Source organism: Hesperophylax consimilis, chromosome 13 (assembly GCF_061612785.1).
Source record: "Hesperophylax consimilis isolate HC1 chromosome 13, BYU_Hcon_1.0, whole genome shotgun sequence".
Lineage (NCBI taxonomy): Eukaryota > Metazoa > Arthropoda > Insecta > Trichoptera > Limnephilidae > Hesperophylax > Hesperophylax consimilis.
This window is the reverse complement of record NC_142848.1, coordinates 11,628,102-11,647,256: the sequence shown is the minus strand read 5'-3', so window position 1 is coordinate 11,647,256 and position 19,155 is coordinate 11,628,102. Positions and strand designations below refer to the sequence as shown.

At 32.7% G+C, this 19,155-nt stretch overlaps 1 protein-coding gene across 1 annotated transcript; it reads left to right on the top strand.

Annotated features, from left to right (window-relative positions):
- Nucleotides 1–464: 464 nt before the first annotated feature.
- LOC149418440 (uncharacterized) lies at nucleotides 465–10,663 on the top strand. Its single transcript, XM_089638496.1, has 3 exons — nucleotides 465–599; nucleotides 8,659–9,002; nucleotides 10,224–10,663. Exons 2-3 carry the CDS (start codon nucleotides 8,659–8,661, stop codon nucleotides 10,309–10,311), a joined length of 432 nt encoding a protein of 143 aa, XP_089494622.1. The 5' UTR covers nucleotides 465–599; the 3' UTR covers nucleotides 10,312–10,663.
- The last annotated feature ends 8,492 nt before the right edge of the window (nucleotides 10,664–19,155 follow it).

Sequence of the window (19,155 nt, the reverse complement as noted above, 5' to 3'; positions counted from 1 at the left end):
ACATGAACTAAAAAAAAATGATTATAAGTTGAACAAAAACAATTGACTCTCTTTGTGTGCGGAAATTTCATGCTTAATTTTTTGACCAACCTCGAATGTTTTTCATTTTATAGTGTAAAATCAGTTTTCTCTCGCTTCCTCCATAACCCTCAAAGAATCAAAAATCTTCGTTTTTTTATTATTATCGTCATCAAGCTTGTACATTTTACTTATTCCCACTTATTTATATAAACATATTTTTCGGCCACTAGTGAATAAATTTTTCACCCTTTCGTAGTACATTTTCTTCCAATTGTTTCAAATGCAAAATAAATTAAACAAACGCAGATATTGTGTTTTCAAATTAAAATATTCCACGAGCCGACCTGTTGCAAGGACGCATTTTTCCATTGATGTCGTTAGCCACAAATCGATCAAATCCAAGGTGTTAGAGCAGTCCCTCCCCCTGTGCGACAATCCATCGGACTCCCTCTCTGATCGGAATATAAAAAGCAGAGGAAAGTGAAGTGAAGTACCAATAACCGATTAGAAGCACAATTGAACGCTTCAACCTGGAGTATAAGCTTCTAGTTCAGTTCAATCAACTGCAGTTTAAAAAGGTGAGTTACCTAAATTACTTATTACGTAAAATAACACCAAACAACTCATTACTATTATTACGTATTATTTTAATTGATGTTTTGAATTTATAATTGATTGAAGCTAGTTATATATTAATATTATTTTCGACAATACACAAAGGAAATCCTCTTAGAGTCACAGCCCACTTGGTGAAAGAACACTACTCTGCAATAAAACTTTGCTTGAAACGGCTTTATCCGTGTTTAGCAAAAAATCTGAATAGCAACATACTTCCCAACTTTCCATCAACATGGACCATGACTCAGAGTTGTAGATAGCTTGTTAGCTTTAGCTATGTTACGTACTCTAGTTAAAGATCGCCACTCTGTATAAAAACGGTTATAGAAGCAGCTTTAGTCGTGATTAGTGACCTGATCAGAATGACAGATACATCTCCCTCTTTCCCATCTCCCCTTCCCTTCTCTCTTCAGCCTCTTTGGAGATCCCTCACTCCCACGAGCCTATTATGCGAGTATTCACATTAAAAATTATAATTCACACATGTTCGGTGGTTCAATTCAAAATTTTCAAAGAATTTTTTTAGCAAGTGCGTTATTTTTTAAATTTTGATATAGGTACATATTTGTTTTGTAAATGTACTTTATTTGACATAGATTGTTATGTGATGCGCATAAGCATGTTGGAATTATAATTACAAACACATAATTCACAAATTTAACATCTAATATTTAACATAATCTGCCACATGGAGAAAAATGAGTATGGCAGATTTATTAAAATCCTGTTAAAAACATGATGGCAAGCCATATCCTAATAAAATATTGATCCATTCAGAATATATCGGAAAGCGCTTTTCTTGACAAATATAATGACGAAATTCAGCAATGTTAGAATTTTTATGCATGTGTTCCGACATTCTCTTAACACATTCGTGTTTTATTAATAGTTTATTATAAAGACTGTCAGTTAGAGGCCTGCAGTCCCGTTTGAAACAAGACGAAAAATTTGACCAGATTTAAATTAAATTATATTTAATACTATTAAAATAATTTACAATCCTTGGTTATAATCCTGAGCATCACTAAAATTTATCATATATTATTAAATAATTAATTGCCGGCAACCCAAGCGTTTATTGAGATAAAATATAATTCAAATACGTTACCCGCCTCACTAGATGTTTGTTCTAAAATAAAAAATATTATGTTATAACTTTAGAATTACAAGTCGGTGTACATAAACATACGTATTTTTTTTTAAATTTAAATAAAAATTTTAAAAAAAACACACAAAAATATATAACATATCATGTTACTCAACAGGTTTAAAGAAATTCACTAAAAAATAAACAAAAAAATGCGGAAAATGCTTAATTACATAAAAACAATGTTTTGGAAAGTTCTTTAAAAGTGCAACAAATACAAATAAAAATGCATTAAAGCAAAATTACCTAAAAAAACAAAACCACATAAATAACATTACAAAATAAAAATTTATGTAATTTAAAAAAAGATTTTTTTTGTGTATTGAAATTTTTACAGAGGGTTTCTGGGGGTAAAGTGCGCAAACTTTTGTAGGTAATTCTATATGATGGTAGAAGTAAAAAGTAAGAATAACTTTTTAGAAATTTCGTTGTTTTTTTTCCAGAAAAAAATTCCGTAGAAGAGTATTATTTTCTCCATTCAAACAATTAGAAAAAATACCTGAAAACTACATTAAATCGTTGAAATTTTGAAAAAGTTATCTACCTTTTTTACTTGCACCATTAGGAAGATATTGAAAATGGGAGGTTCAAGATACACATACATACATACTATAGGCTACAAAATAACGACTTTTTGATATCCTTTTTAATAACTACCCCTATTTTTGTTCGTTCTAATATATGTTATCTTTTTTTTAACCATCTGTGTTTATTTTTTCAAATTTGATAAGTCAACACGATTACATCACGTACATATTGTATCGTTTCTTAATGTCATTGGCATTTATTAATAATCTGTTATTTTTTTCTAACTCGAACACATTGCTCTCTGATTCTGACCTAATTAAAGTTAAGCATGTTTGACAAACCCAGTAAATCTCTTCTACATAAATCAATAAATTAATTTTACGAATATTTTATTTACTGTAACTGAATAACTTTATTGAAAAGAATAAGTCAACTAGTTTTAATAGTTAAATTAACTAGCTCTACTAGCAGACTCATACGTTTTATGAGTAGACTGTGTGAAATTGAAATTTTATCAATCTCATAATAAAACTGTAGATGTGTTGTGTAAAAATCAAATTCAACAGCCCGCCCGTTTGTTCGCTAAAGACACTTTTCTTTGTATTTCTGGGACTTGAAAGAAGATTATTCTTTTAATCTATCTGTTGGCGTAAAAAAAACTGAAAAAATATTTTGATTTTTGCGTTAGATAAACTATGACGTCATTAATCTATAAACATTAAAAGTATTCATTCCATTTAAATAAAGGACGTTTTAGAGACCTAAATCTAATTTCCAAAAACTGACATTGGCTGTTCTATCCAAATTTAACCACTAATAAAAATATAATATTTCTAGATCAGTAATTAAGTAAATGTGCTTCTCATCTAGTCAAATTGAGAACAGTTTGAACTCGGTTGAACCCCGTAAAATGACTTTATTTGTTTTGACATTATTTTTTAAACAACTAACAAAGCGTGAAATAGACTTCAAGGTTGTGCTTTTATTGTGTATGTATTTGCATTCTACAAACAAATACTTCAGGCGACTACTAGCAAATTATGACATTTCACACTACGTACCAATTCCAAATTTTATATTATGCAAGAGTTTTTTTTAATTTTTTTTTTTTATATTAACTCCATACAGGAAGCCCTGAAGAAAATAATTTCCCTCAGGGCCTATGTCATCTTTCAAGAGTGAACTAATCTTGCTTTTATTTTTTATATAATTCCTTTTACCATTGCCCATTAAATAGACACATTTATTAATGTCGACAAAACCTTCGAAAATAAAATCATTCTTAGTGGAAACAAAATGACTTAAAGACGCGTTATGTTTTTACTAATTTAACAACAAAATATAGCACATTCCAGTTTCTAGATGGAAATCGAAATAACGAAAAGCATAATAAAAGAATAGCCAATAACATAGAAAAAGAAATGGGATAGCTAAAGATTAATAGATAAGACTATTCAAAGAATATGTGTACAATATATAAACCATATTATTATGGACGCCCGTCATTTCTGTATGAGAAACGACTCACTTCCCACTGACTCGCTCATAGATGTTACAAAAATCTATGAGCGAGCATGTTACAAATGTATGAATAATTATATTTATTGGAATAACAAGGGATTTTTGAGCACATACGAATGGAATCGAATACTAAACGCATTAATCTCAAGTATGTTCACTGGACCTAGTTCAATGAAACCACGCGCGTTATATCAGAGTAACCTACATTCTCTTTTAATTCGTCTAAGCTTTTAAACGATGCCAATGTTAGTCGAGAAAGACTATAATGATTATTTCGCCTTAGAGGTGCTTTTTCACAAAAACGGCGCTATACAATTATTATTATTATTAACACAAGGAAAGTAGAAGTGCCTTTCATATGAATTTGAATAGAAACAAATGTTCCATTGATTTAGAATCTTTTCTTTCTAAACCATTTAGCACGCGGTCTGACTCTTTTACACTTGCCTGAAATTGTATATCGCTATCTCATTTGAATTGTGCAATCTTGGTTTTGTATGAAAATAAGGCCACAAGTCTTGTTTGCGATATTTTTTTATTCTGTGATTATTAATAATAATTATGCTATTATTCCTGGCTACTTGCAGGGGTTGTGCAATGCAATTTAATCCATATTGGAATAACATTTTAAAATGAAATACTAAAAAAAATAAGAAAGGAAAGAAACAAATCAATAATATACATACAACAAATAAAAATATTAAAGTACTCATAGGTAACTCGTCCGGATGTAATATATTGACATAAAATATTACATCGGAAGTTCCTCTTTTGGAGGTTTTTGACATTTACATTTTTAACTTTGCACTCGTATAAAAAAAAACGCAATAATCTGAATGAATATCTATGATTTAAGATTTTCACGGCCAAAATTATTTTTGTTATTTGTTTTTGGGTGTTATGCCGTGTTGCGCTAACTCCTTCTTTAGCCAACGTTTCGGACAGCATTGCAGTGCAAAGGCTGTGCCTTCCTGCCTTATGTGCACAATGTGACAGACAGAATTGCCAGGCTATTGAGAAAGGAAAATATCAAGACTGTCTTCGGAACAACAACAAAGATACAGGACTTACTGAGGTCTGCAAAGACTAAATTTCCTCTGGAAACAGATGGAGTGTATAAACTCAGCTGTTCCGGATGTGACAAGGTCTATGTAGGCCAGACAGAGCGGACTATCTCCAAAAGGATTTCAGAACACTTCAGAGCTTGTAAACTCGGCCACCCTGACAAATCGGCAATTGCCGAGCATTTGATTGACACGGGCATTACTTTGGATTTGTTCCTGAAATCCTGGGGAGACCCAAAACTTATAGAGCACGACTGATTACGGAGGCCATTGAAATTCATAAAAATCCCGTAAACATTATTAGAGATGATGGAGCTAAGCTCAATAGTTCTTGGTATCCGGTAATTGACGGCTACACCAGAGCTAAACGAAGAAAACCACTTTAAATTAAAAAAATGATACGTTAATGTTAGCTCAGAGGGTTGGAGCTGGCAACACGGTATCACAACCTCATACATAAGCTCACATTTTAACACAACCTCAAATAACACATCTGCCCTGATGATGGACACTGCAATGCTGTCCAAAACGTTGTCTAAAGAAGGAGTTAGCGCAACACGGCATAACACCCCAATAACAAATAACAAAAATGAATTAATATCTATTCAAATTTCACTTTTGTGTTTTTGAATGGATGTAGGAAAGAAGTGTAACCTTAGAAGTGGAAATCAACCCACTTTCAGACATCCAATCGAGCTGAAACTCGGCAGATAGACTCGTTGTCGATAAAAATCACGCATATATATGCTGACAAATACGCATTTCTCTGAAATTGGATGACATTACATTAGTTAATATACGAAATAAATTACGGTTTTACCAAATCTGAATTTTTGTTGTTAGCGCAGTTGATTTCAGTCCCTGGGGAGGAATGTTCAATCCTCAGTTAACGGTTTGATTTATTTGAAAATAATTAGTAATATTATAAAAAACAGGGTGTTCGGGGGTAAAGTCCGGTAACTTTGGGAGGTGATTCTACATGATGGTAGTACCGATTAAAAAATATAAAATAACTTTTTTCGAAATTTCAATGTTTATTTTCCCATATAAACAATTCAACATTTTGAACTAAAAACTACCTTAAAACGTTGGAATTAAAAAAAGTTATTTATCTTTTTTACTTGCTCTATTATGTAGAATTCCCCCCCCCCCCCCCCCTCCCGAAGTTAGCGCTCTTTACTTACTCCCGTACACCATGTTTTAAAAACATTAAAAATAAAGAAACAAGAAATACTGTTCGGTGTATTTCGCGATCCAAAAGTATGACAATTGTTTGCTTTAATATGTGCAGAACGGCGTTTCATCATCATTATGAAATTTTCATTTCGATCAAATGGGATGGTGATTGCTGGGTAATAGGGGACAGCAAGCGGGTCTAAAAAGAGTCGAAAAATGGGTCACAAAAAATGTCGAAAAATGAGTCGAAACTTGTTCGAAAGATTTTTTTTAATCATTTTATCAGTATCAGTACCATCGTTGTGCAAAAATTAATTTCAAATGTTTCGTTTTTAAAATGATTAGCCTACATTTAAAAAGGAGGTTTAATAGGCATATACATTTTTAAGGAAGATCTTTTTCTTCTAAACTAATTTAGTTGCAAGATGATATTGTTAGTTCTGAATTTGAAAAATAAGATAGACAAATTTGACGCCTAATAAATCGGTCCCAATGATCGAGTGGTTTAAGACGAGTATCCCAGTAAGACAAAAGATCCTTCATTCTATTCATGGGTGAGACCCTTTTTTTCAATTTTAATTTTTTCCCTGTCTTGTGCTGTTTCATGTTTCGTTTATATTTATTTGTTTTATCTTCTTCTTCAATGATTTAAACTTTTTTTGTTGAATTTATTGGCAAAATTTCATCATCATTCAAAAATCATTCAAGTTCGATCATGTGCAAGAATTGCATCTCTCGTTAACACCTTCCGTGGGATTTTCTACATCATTAATTAACACAACATTCCACCCACCTTCAATTTCTTCCGACTGCTTCACATGTTTTATGACAAATTAACACCATTTGTAATATGATGATTCCTAATTTGTTAAACAGTCTGACCGAATAACAAATACTGACCGGAGAATATCATTCGTGGTCGGTACTACAAACAATTTCCTGAAATATTTTAACTGAAAGTCACACGTATCAAATGTGATATTTTAATAATTGAATAATATTTTTAATTTATTGGAATACCCTTGCGTTAATACGTACTTGCGTTACTTCAGATAACTGTTTACAATGAAATATCAACGCTTAACTAAATAATAAAAACTGGAAAAAAAAACTTAATACAAAAAAATCCTATGCAATTATTATTGTTATACGAAGAAGTATATATAAAAGTTATGCATTTTTCCATAAACTGATGAGCCATTCTTTCATAATGTCACGCTATTTCAACCAATAACCTACAATTACTTTTAAATTGTGCGTGATTCACAAATGATTTGTCATTCACTTTTCGCATTATGGCGCAGATATTGTAGATTTTTAGTATCGTAGTTCTAGCATGAGTATTGAAAAATAGAAGTAAAATAATTTATTAATTTATTTCGAACGATGCAAATAATTTGGGTTGTTGAAATTATATATAAAATGAAAAAAACACACTTTATAATACACCACTTTTTTTAATCAAATTAATAACTGACATTCGACCAGGTTTCGCTTATCTCAAGCTTCATCAGGGCTATTATATTAACTAATTATAATTGGTTGTTATAGTTGGGTGGCTGTAAGTTATTAATTCAATAAAAAGGACATTTATTACTAAGCGTTTTTTTCATTTAAAATACAATTTATTAGGTTTTGTATTGTATTGCTTAATGTATTCGGGTGTACACGGGTCGACTTTCCGAAAGCAGAAATCCAAAAAGACCAAGGGCATACACCTACATTCTACACTTTGACTTTCAAAAAACTGGCCCTCTCTAACATACTACAATGCACTTTAATGACATATAATGAAATACAATTGATACAATAGTTGAAGAATGATAATAGACTTAATGCTGGGAAGAAAATGGGTTTCGGTTGACTAAGAAACGAAGAATGGCATGTAGATGTGTACAAATCCCACACTTATAGACAATCACAAGTCAAACAAGGTGATTTTTGAGATAATGGTGCAGAAAATCTCGAAAACCTGATGTTGTCAAAAATAATTTGACGGTTCAAAAGGCAGTTTTTATAGACTTGTAGAAAAAAAGTCTCCAGAATTTCATAATAGCTATGGACCAACATCATTTTTTGCACTTTCTGGATACAACCCGATGCAAAGTGATAAACCAATAAAAACCTTTCACTAAGTCGTATGAACCAAATGGCAGGTTAGTATCCGAATGTACAATGCGTCTGGTTTCTACAAAGGTGTCATGAGTTCAATTCATGTGCTAGCTAAGTCCCTCATCGGTGCTCCAGCAACATTTTACGCTTTTAATAATGGTAGTATGAGGAATACAAATATTAATAATAAAAAAATAATCATCGAAAATACTAATTTCAGTTGTATGTCTGTCTATGTAACTCAGGTTCAATGCACTCGGATCTGTTTTTAAATTTAAGTTTCATTTTAATTATAGCTGATTTTGTTGAAAATTCAGATGAACGATAAAGTACATAGCTAATTATTATTTTTTTTATTTTAATTGACATTTTACAAATTGGAAATGATTTGTCAAGAATTCAGACTTTCCTAGTATTTTCACGGATCTTCGCTAGTAATAAATAAAGATATTGTTTTTGTTGCTTTTCTAGATGAAGTTCTTCATCCTAGCATCGTTCCTGTTCGTGGCAGCTGTATCTGCCTTACCCGTAGAAGAAGTCAAAAAGAAATCCGAAGATCTGCAGCCTGCTGATGACCTAAAGGCAGACGCCTCTGGCTGGGGGCTCGGTGGATACGGCGGGTACGTGAGCTACTCCAAGCCCTACTATGGAGGGTACAGTGGAGGATATCATGGAGGGTACAATGGAGGATACAATGAAGGCTACCACGGAGGGTACAATGGAGGTTATAACGGATACTCTGGATACTCAGGATACGGAGGGTATTCTGGATATGGAGGTCACAGCGGATACGGAGGCAGCTATTACAGACCATCGTGAGTAGTTTTATACATATATTTTTTTAATAAAATTTACTGAAGTCGGTGCGTCCGTAGGTTACAACCGTATTGAAATGTGTATTGAATGAGCATTATGAATAACTACTACCTTGCTTCACCATTTTCTGATTATTTTTCAACTCACTGAACAAATATAACTTAAAAGTGTTATCTATACCTTAACTAAAAAAAAACTAAATACAAATTAAAGAAAGAATTTCGAAATATGAAAATATTTCATCAATTTCAAATAAGATAAGATTGGCCTCACTTCACAGACACGCTCACAACTATTTCTATTAGTTGTCTCTTCAATGTTTCAACTATTTTTTTCCTATTGAAAATTTGGTATTAGAGCTCATTAGCTAACTAACTAACTAACCATCACTTCGTTTCCCGCAGGGGTAGGCAGAGAAGACGGACTGTCAAACAACTTGGTCTTGGCCCACACTTCTTGCCTCACTCACATTCATATATCGTCTCATACATACTCTGCTATTATTCTGACTCTTGATATGGCCCGACTCGAGTATCTGATTCACTTGATCGTGCCATGTCTTCCTAGAGCGTCCCCGACTTCTGCTACAATTCGCATTTGCATCGTATATCCTCCTTACGCTCCTATCTTCGCTCATTCGCTCTACATGCCCAAACCATCTAAGCGTCCCTTTCTTAATCTTACTCATTACGCTTACATCAGCCTTGCACTCTTTGCGGATCTCCACATTCCTCACACGATCAAACATGGTTTTACCACACATACGCCTCAGGGATCTCATTTCAACAGCATTCAATCTACTTTCATCCTTTCTTTGCCAGTTCCATGCCTCACTTCCATACATCAAGGTAGGTACCAGCACTCCGTTGTGGACTGCTAACTTCGCTTCTTTGGACAATTTTTGCTAGCGCCAACGGCGTTCAGTCCTCCATTAACGGACTTACCTGCATTTACCCTTCTTTCAATATCTCTGTCAGCCTTCCCATCTCTCGTAAACATACTTCCTAAATACACAAACTCATCCACCTGCTCCAAGTATTCCTCATTCACAACTATATTGCACACTGTTTTCGTACCCTCTCTTTCAAACACTTCATATTAGCTCGTGATGGAAATAAAATTGTGAGCTGATCACAATAACCAAGAAATTCTACTCCTAAGTCAACAATTCGAAAGTTTTTGCTGCTTCATAAAACAAATTTGTATCATTTTTTTTTCAGATATGGAGGTTATAACGGCGGATACAGCAGTGGGTATTCCAGCGGATGGGCTCCGTCCTACGGCTATAAGACCTACAACGGCTGGTGAATAAATTATTACTATCAACACTACCAAATAAATAAACTTCTTTAAATTCTCTTCGGTCTACAACACTGCTTACATCTTCACGACTGAATCGATCTATTTACAATTTGATGTAAAGCGTATTATGATATTGTTATTTTGCCACAAGAATGAAGGTTGCATTAAACGCCATATTTTTGATTTGTTTGGTTATAAACTAACATTTATTTAATATTTCATTTGCTTGTAATTATGTGACTTTTAAAAGAAATTCTAAACCGAAGAGAAAAAAATAATTACAAAAAACCTTCTGGTATGTAAATATTGCTTTTATATTTTCTTTTACTTTTCTAAATAAAATTTACGTAAAAATAAATGATTTTATGTATTATTTTCCTTCATTATTTAATTACTGTGTTTGTGTTTCTACGGTCATTTAAAAATAAACTGCTCAAAATTTTTGTTTGTCTGGTTCAATGAGTTCTAGAATTAGGATTTATTTCATTGTAATTTTTAAAATTACAACTGATTGTGAGAAAAATTCAACCAACGACAAAGTAAGTACGTACCTACCTATAATATAATATTAAAATAAAATAAAACTTTCACCAAATATATCGCAATTTCTACCACAATACCAATGTCACAACACCCAAGATTATTGATAAATTGAAAGATCTCTCAGTTGAGATTCTAACCCTCAACTTTCTGAACAACAAGTTCAAATTGTACACCGTAAGACTTAAGAATTATGTACAAAATTACATTTAATTGAAATCAATCTTCATATAAATTAACTAATCACATTTGCACCATCAATTTTCACAAGGATGGAGGACACAATCATTATGGAAGCATTGCTTGGAGTTTGGGGAACTAAACCTTAATAGCCATACACGAGATCAAATCAATCCTCTTTGCCTTTTTGTATGTAACTTTTATTTCCTCCCGAATAACTTTCCCAAAGCAGTCAGTATCAGTTGCCAATTCTTGTATTGTATTACACCAGCGAACTTATCAAGTAGGTTGAGGTGTTCGTTATATCGTATTTAGCGAATATAGAATTAAGTGCAGTATAGTAGTTCAATTATTTCGCGATTTCGAATTATAGATTGCTGAATACTATTGCAAGAATTTTGTCACTAATGCGGAGACCGTCAACATTGAAATTCCTGCATGGTTACTCTTGGTGTATAGTAAGTACCTCCACCAGATTGGTGCTTGAATTAGAAGGAAATACCCATTTTAAAGACCTAGGTACTTGGTTAGATTTATGACCAATGCTCTTTCCTTGAATCTCCACATTGTTGCTAGAGTCAGTTGTTGATGTGAGATGCATATTGATACGAGCTGGTATTCCTGTCCAAGGACGAGAAATATTAGCATTTTTTTCAACTTGTTTACACATTTGTTCGGCAAATAATACATTTTTAACAGATAACCGATGGCTCCTTGGTAATTTCGCATTATCTAAAAAAATAATCTTAGCTTCAGAATCATTAAAAAAAGAAACACGATGAACTTACACTGACGGAAACTATACCTAGTAAAAAATGCACTAAAACAAAATTACTCTCGTTAAATTTACACTTGTTGAAATGTTACTTTAAAAAATCTGCGTTTTATTTGGTTTAATTTTGTACTAAAAATACGTTGGCAGCTATTCAAAAAAGTATTTTTATCGACATTTGAAGTTCAATGCTTTGATTTATTAAAATAAAAAATCCTTCAATTTCGAAGGAATTAAAAATGTATCAACGGCTTTTAAAATATAAAGATATTAAATACACAACTTGCAATGCAACAAATTGCATGTGTACTGTGTGCAAGAACTGCGCACCGAACGGGCATTACCACTATGGTTATTTATTGCAACCTTTGTTGCCTTACATGTTGTGTTGCTAATATCTGTACGTGGCTTTAGAAATCCTTCCTGAAATGAAAAAACCTGATAGTGGATCATTGGAACACTCTGTAAATTAGTGGAAGTAATTCTCAAAAATCGTTAGATCGTTGGTGACGGAGTATGCGTGACTTCAATATACCTACACATAATAAGTACGTACACATTGTCGACGGAGTATGCGTGACTTCAATAAACACATAATAAGTACCGACACATTGTCGACGGAGTGTGCGTGACTTCAATATACACATAATATGTATGTACCTACATGTTGGTGACGAAGTATACGTTACTATAATATAAATCGCATTTTATATGGAAAAAAATCATGAAATCGTTAACAAAACCTAATCAGTAGGGCCGCTATATCAACGTCTGTGACTGAATAAAACGAAGGAGCGGTAAGCAAGCCGGGGGTTACGGGTTCCGATCCCGGCGTGTGCAAGTTAATTTTATTTGATTAGTTTATGTAAGTTTGTTTAAGTTATTTTGCAGTTTATTCATTTAAAATAATATGCAGTGTATTTACGGCATGCAAAGTGCAAAATACCTGCCCTGGTGTAAGACCACCATTGAGAATTGAAACGTTGCTTAGATACTTTTCTTCCCACCCACCTTTCTTTTCCCCATCACAACCCCCACTCACAACATCCCTCAATTAGGCATGCCAGTCTCACTAGCTCCAGACGGTTGAGAGCAGTTGGGACTGTTGTGCAATTTCACATAAGAAAATTAAAAAGAAAACACGACAAAGCCAACGAAAAAAATATTAAAGTGGCGCAACACGCTAATTCAATTATTTATCAAGTTATTTTAGCTTGGCGTTGTTTGCGAATTAGATTGAGACTGAGTAGAAGTTAGTCATACAATAACAGAATAAAAGGAATAAAGGAATAAAAGGAATGCTGAGACGTATATTATTGTCCAGTTGCAATGACCCAACGAACTGCAATAATACAGAAAAAACATGTTTTGATTTTATCGATAACAGCCATTGAGTGTCAAAATGTTGATTTGAAAACAACATGTTTTATTTTTAATAAAGGTTTTTGACCTCTGACCCAGATTTTATGCCTAGATATATATATTTTGTATGTAAATACCACACAAAAGTGTCAACTGCTTCCTGCTAACGGGAGCCAGAGATACCATGGCATCCATGGTACTATGAATATGGTATGTTGAAATGAGAAATATTTGCGGATCGATTTATTTAAGCGTTCCTTGCCGGCGCTGGCAAGGATTTAAATTAATTTTACGTGTCTATAATTATTTCAATATGTCTGTAAATATACTTGATACAGAGTATGTACATAATTCAAGTGTTCCTCAGCAATACATTTTGGTATTGGATATAATAATTAAAAGATATAAAAATTGCAAAAAAAATCGATTAAAATTTGTTATCAAATAATATATCTGTATCTGCATCCGTTAATAACTTTCCGGGCGCGAGAGGCGTAAGAAGTTTTGTCACCGTGCCACGACACGCAGTTGTCAGTAGTAGCCGGAGGTCTGACGGCTGTAATGGATATATCATGCATTATATGCGTGGCTGATATTCATTCCTCATTTTCAGCCCTAGTATAACATATTTCACTTATGCCAATGAGCCCAGATATTAGTAGATCGATGAATAGTGGACTTCTCTTACTGTTGTTTACTTACGACTTGACAGCTTGCTGCGCTTACGCTCTCTGGCGGAGTAAAAAGGTACTTTCAAACGCGGCTACCATATTGAACACACGAACAAATGACAGAACAGACAGAGAGACGAAATGCAAAGTGGTCGAGTAAGAACAGAATATCGCTAAGCTCAATCAATTTAAATGAAATGATTTACAAAAGTACAAAATGTTAATAATTATTTTTTTCAATATATATGACAGTATTCTAAATGTGTACCACGTAGGTATACTGTGTACGTAGCACTGGAGCTCGATGGATTTTCTAGCACCTAAATAGAAGGGTTAAAATATGCCTGAATTAACGGTTATAATTAAAGACTTATAATTAACGGTTTCAAACCGTGAAACAAAGAAATAAGTGGAACTGATTCTGTGTAAGCGGCTTAAAAGGGGACAATTACAAATTGTATCCATTTAATAAAACTGTTAATTGTGTTTTTGTGTATATTATAGGCATCCTGCAGCCTAAACACTATGCAGAGACATTGGGGGTCTAGATTATTTTTATAATCAATGTAGAGTTTAACCGAAAAAAATTAGTAATTAATTAGAGTACTTGTGAGAGAACTGAAGGAGTAACTATCTGTTACCTATACCAGAGCGGGTAAGCGGTGGATAACCTGCAGTGTATCCATTGATTTATTTGTATCCTCAATATTCTATCTATTATTACTGTTTCAATATAAAATAATCCCAAAAATAGAAATAATCATATGGAAATAAATGATTCTCCATGAAGTTTTTATATTAAAAACACCCTAAAACTTTCTTTCATTTTTTTATTAAATAGTGTTTTACATAAACGTTTTATTAAAATAGAATTCTACCATATTTTTAAAGGCTAAAATATTTTATTTTATTTTCGCCCTCTCCAGTTTTTACATGAATTTTAAGAACAGAATATACCCAGTGAGCTATCAAAAATAATACCCATAAATTTTAAAGCTAGAAATAATATTAAGCTGATAAACTGAATAAAAAACAATATAAGTAAATGTAACAATAACATAAAATAATACAGAAAATAGAACAATATTAGATATCACTAAAACTATAATTTGTAGGATTCAACAAAGTGCTGGTATTGATTACGCTTATAAATGGAGTATATATTAATAATAATATTTTCAGTTCTAATTATATATACTCAAAAGGGAAAATATTGATTCTATGTTTATTAGGCGTAAAAAAACAAAACAGGCGACCCTAATAAGTATTTAGTATTTCATTTTATTTTCTGTTCCCCATTGAACTTGGAAAAATATACCTAAAGTACAGGACTCGTAGTTCAGTTATTATTATAAATAATACCCATAGTAACAGAAATATCGATAATTTTTTGCTTTATTTACCAAAAATATGTTTTTTACTTTTTTATTAATTGAACATCATATTACAATTCAGGTTTTACATACTTCAGTTTTCTATTTATACTAGCCTTCCATTAAAAGCATTTGTTTGTGGATGGAAGAGGAGTGTACATTTGCGAAAAAATAATGGTAAAGAATATAATGCATTACTTGGTGAAATAATTAACATATAAAAATATATTAATGTTACATTAAGGTTGTGGTTACAAAGTAAAAAATTATTACGAAATTAAAATCCATACAAATTGTTATATTTGGAAAGAAGATAAAAATATTATGGAGGATAAATAGAGTATTGTAGGATAATTTCAGAGATTTTCAAGTGAAACTAGAGGAAGCAGTTTTTTTGTTAATGATTTCCCAAAAATATTTTTTATTGAGTTTTACATTGTTACTTTCTATGATTTTTTAAAAGTTAATTTTCTCGATTTTTCGTACTAAAAAATATTTACTGTTTGTTACTATGACGCCAAAAACTTTAATGAAGAAGAAATATTTTTTTTTTACTATTTTCTCATTATTTAGTTGGTCTTTATTTAAATATGAAAACATTAGTAACTGCGTAGACATTGGCCATTATTTCTATTTTTTCTCGAAAGCCTGTTTTGAAAATTTTTTGGTAAAAATCGTTTAAAAAAACTCGATTGCTGTGTCATCGTGTTTTCTTGAACGTTGTTTGTATCAGACACAAACAGATTTAGTTCTTATGAGAGGCATCAGATATATCTGTAATGTTTTAAACAAACGTGGTGGGAAGCATTTCCATCTGCTGAATTTTATTTATTTGAGTTATTCTTGCGTACAAAATAGGTTTTACAATTTTCGTTAAATAAATAAATAAAAAATTGCAACGGATAGATTGAACAAAAATTGGACATGAAAGCGAAGGTTTTTTTCTTACTTACCTGAAAAAAATTATCAGAGATTTTCTTATATAGCATTCTGTTAAATGAAAACGCTAAAACAGCACATCACTTAAGTGGTTACCAACAATTGGTCAAACTTCACTTCACTTCACATTTGTTGATTATGAACCGTTTACAATATAATAAATAATTTAAATATCTGCTAAAGCAAGACATGAAAAATGCTTATTCCGAGAGATTCAATCCGAGGAAAAAATCTCACAAACGCAAGCCAGACAGAACAAGATAAATTAAGGTTTAAACCTTAATTAATATGAGTGTTTTTATTTATATCTCGGAGTAAAGGTTGATTTAAAGTATGCAAGAGAGGATGCTCTTACTAGTATGTACATACAAATGAATTTAGCATACGATGCACGTTGTATATTATCATCTGCCATAAAAAAATGGTCAAAACCATTTTTTTATGTCAAAACATAAGAAAAAAATAGAAAGATTTATAAGAAAAACGGTCATTGTTTTCATCTTTCCTGGAAGAACTTTGCATTTAGAAATTGTGGTTTTCGGTAGGAGACCACTTCGCCTGGATTTGCAAAGCGAACTGACGAGCTTTTTGACGCTTAGGCTAATTTGTATTATTGGTGGGAAGGAATTGGAATGCATACAAGTCACCTGGCGTACGCAGATTCCCTTTCATTAATAACCCTGTTCAAACAGAGAAGGTATATTACCACCCAGAACCATCTTGTGGTGTTGAATATCTGAATATTTTTCCTGTTTACCTCGTTTTATGATTCATGCAAAATTAATGCTGATTATATTACATGGGGAAACATTCTAGTAGTTTGACGTAGATATTTGGGAGATATTATTTAGTTTTCCAATTCTCTCAAAACACGTTACGATCTTTTAGTTGTGCTTGTAGGAGATTGTAACAAATATATAATTAATAATTAAGTCTTCTTTCTGTTTATTATATGATCAAAGTACGAACGATTTCCAATCCCAACCAGCTGCAATCAAAGCAATTCGCTGGGTGAAATCATTGTCTGACTGAAGGAAGATACGCTTTGACGAGTAGTTGTGAATTTTTTTATATTAACAAAAAACAAGACGCCCTTAGGAAAATAATTTCCTTGAGGGCGTGTGTCATATTTTGGGATGCTGTGTGGAGGGTCTTTTTGAGGAAATGCAGGAGAAGAAATTCTGCGAAATTAAAGGGTATGAGGGTTGACTAGAAATCAGTGTGTCCAGGAGTGCGCAAGGCGATGAGTAGAGACGCCAGATGCCAGGAGGAATCAAAGGGTCTTCACAAACCGGCCTCTACCAATCTGGCACGTCACGCAGCTGATTGCCAGGCGCATCCTGTACACACCTCACCTGATGAATGAAATTGGGGTAAAGATAATAACCCATCATTCCGTATTTATCCCTATTATCGACCAATCCCGACAACCTCGAGACAACCCCGTTATTGGGAAGTGAAAGATATAAGTATACAAATAGGACTGTACATGAGAACTGGACTGGACAAGACTGAACTTAAGGACAGCATGGCGTCTCCGGATTTGCCTACCAACACCGAGGCACCCAAATCCCTCAGCCACCAATAAATGTACAGCTGCCCAAATAATGGAACTGAGATGTTGAATAATTAGTATTTTGATTTTCATATTATTTCTTTTAATTATATAATAATTATTAGAATACTACACATATGTATATGATTATATTTATGTTATCAAACTATTCAAATTTGCAATATGTTACCACCATAATATAGCCATTTGCCTAGTTTGGGGTATTTTAATAAATACATTAAAATTATTGAAATCAATATTAGCGATTTCTAAACGAAAATCTGAAACAGAAAAATTAGAAAAGGATAGGGTCACATCTAGGACTCAAACCCAGGACCCTTCTCTTTCCGGGACACCGCTCTACCACTGAGCTAGTGGGACCCTACCCCCCTCGGTCACTTTTAACTGTATCATACTTCGAATAAGAACTACCAACATTGTCTTCATTTTTTCACCGCACATTTTTATTGGCAACTATCTTTATGTATGCGGTGTCCCGGAAAGACAAGGGTACTGGGTTCGAGTCCTAGATGCGACCCTATCCTTTTCTGATTTTTCTGTTTAATTAAATACAAATAAAAATCGGATATGTTTATCCGAGACACTATCTAGGATACAAACCAATTCATTAGAACTTTGTAATCATTTAAGAAGATAGCTGCCATCAATATGGGAAAAATAGTTGAAAGATTGTATTTTTAATTCTGAATTTGAAATATTGGATCGACCAAAATGACGTATAATAATAAGGTATAAATGGTAGAGTGGTTAAAGTCGTTGTCCTGAATAGAAAGACAGAGATACTATGTTCGATTCCCAGTTGAGAAAGTTATTTCTTCTGTGTCCTGTTCTGTTTCATATTTCAGTTAGATTTATTAGTATTATTATCTTCTATAAAATACGTTAAATCATAATTGAATTGCCAACGCCAGATTTTAAAATCGTTGCTACGGAGGTATTCATACAATAGACGTGCAATCATCGTCCAATCAACTACAAACAACAGTTTTTTTTAATTAAGCGTCGATCATTGATATATTATATTTAGGTAAGACATGAAGTGAAAAATGGGTTCCACTTTTGTCCGTCCAATTCGTCCGATTTGACCTCCAACGGTCTACCGACCGACAGAAAAACTAAATCCGTTCTACGCACACCGATTACCGCTATTGGAACACGTTTCGACAAGATATAATGATTGTATTGCTCTATGGCATCGATGCGAACAGTCTTCCGAGAAAAATAACTTTATGACCGTCCAAAGGAACAATAATACGAAAATCTTTATGACAAGGTGATCAAATAATTAGCCATTAATTACTTTAAATAATTTAGTCAAACAAATTATCGTTTTATCACAATGATGTTGCACAATCGGTAATTGGTGACAATAAAGCGGTCACGCGTCACTGATGACTGGCATTCTGCTAAAGCTAAACACTAAATGCCTGTTAATGG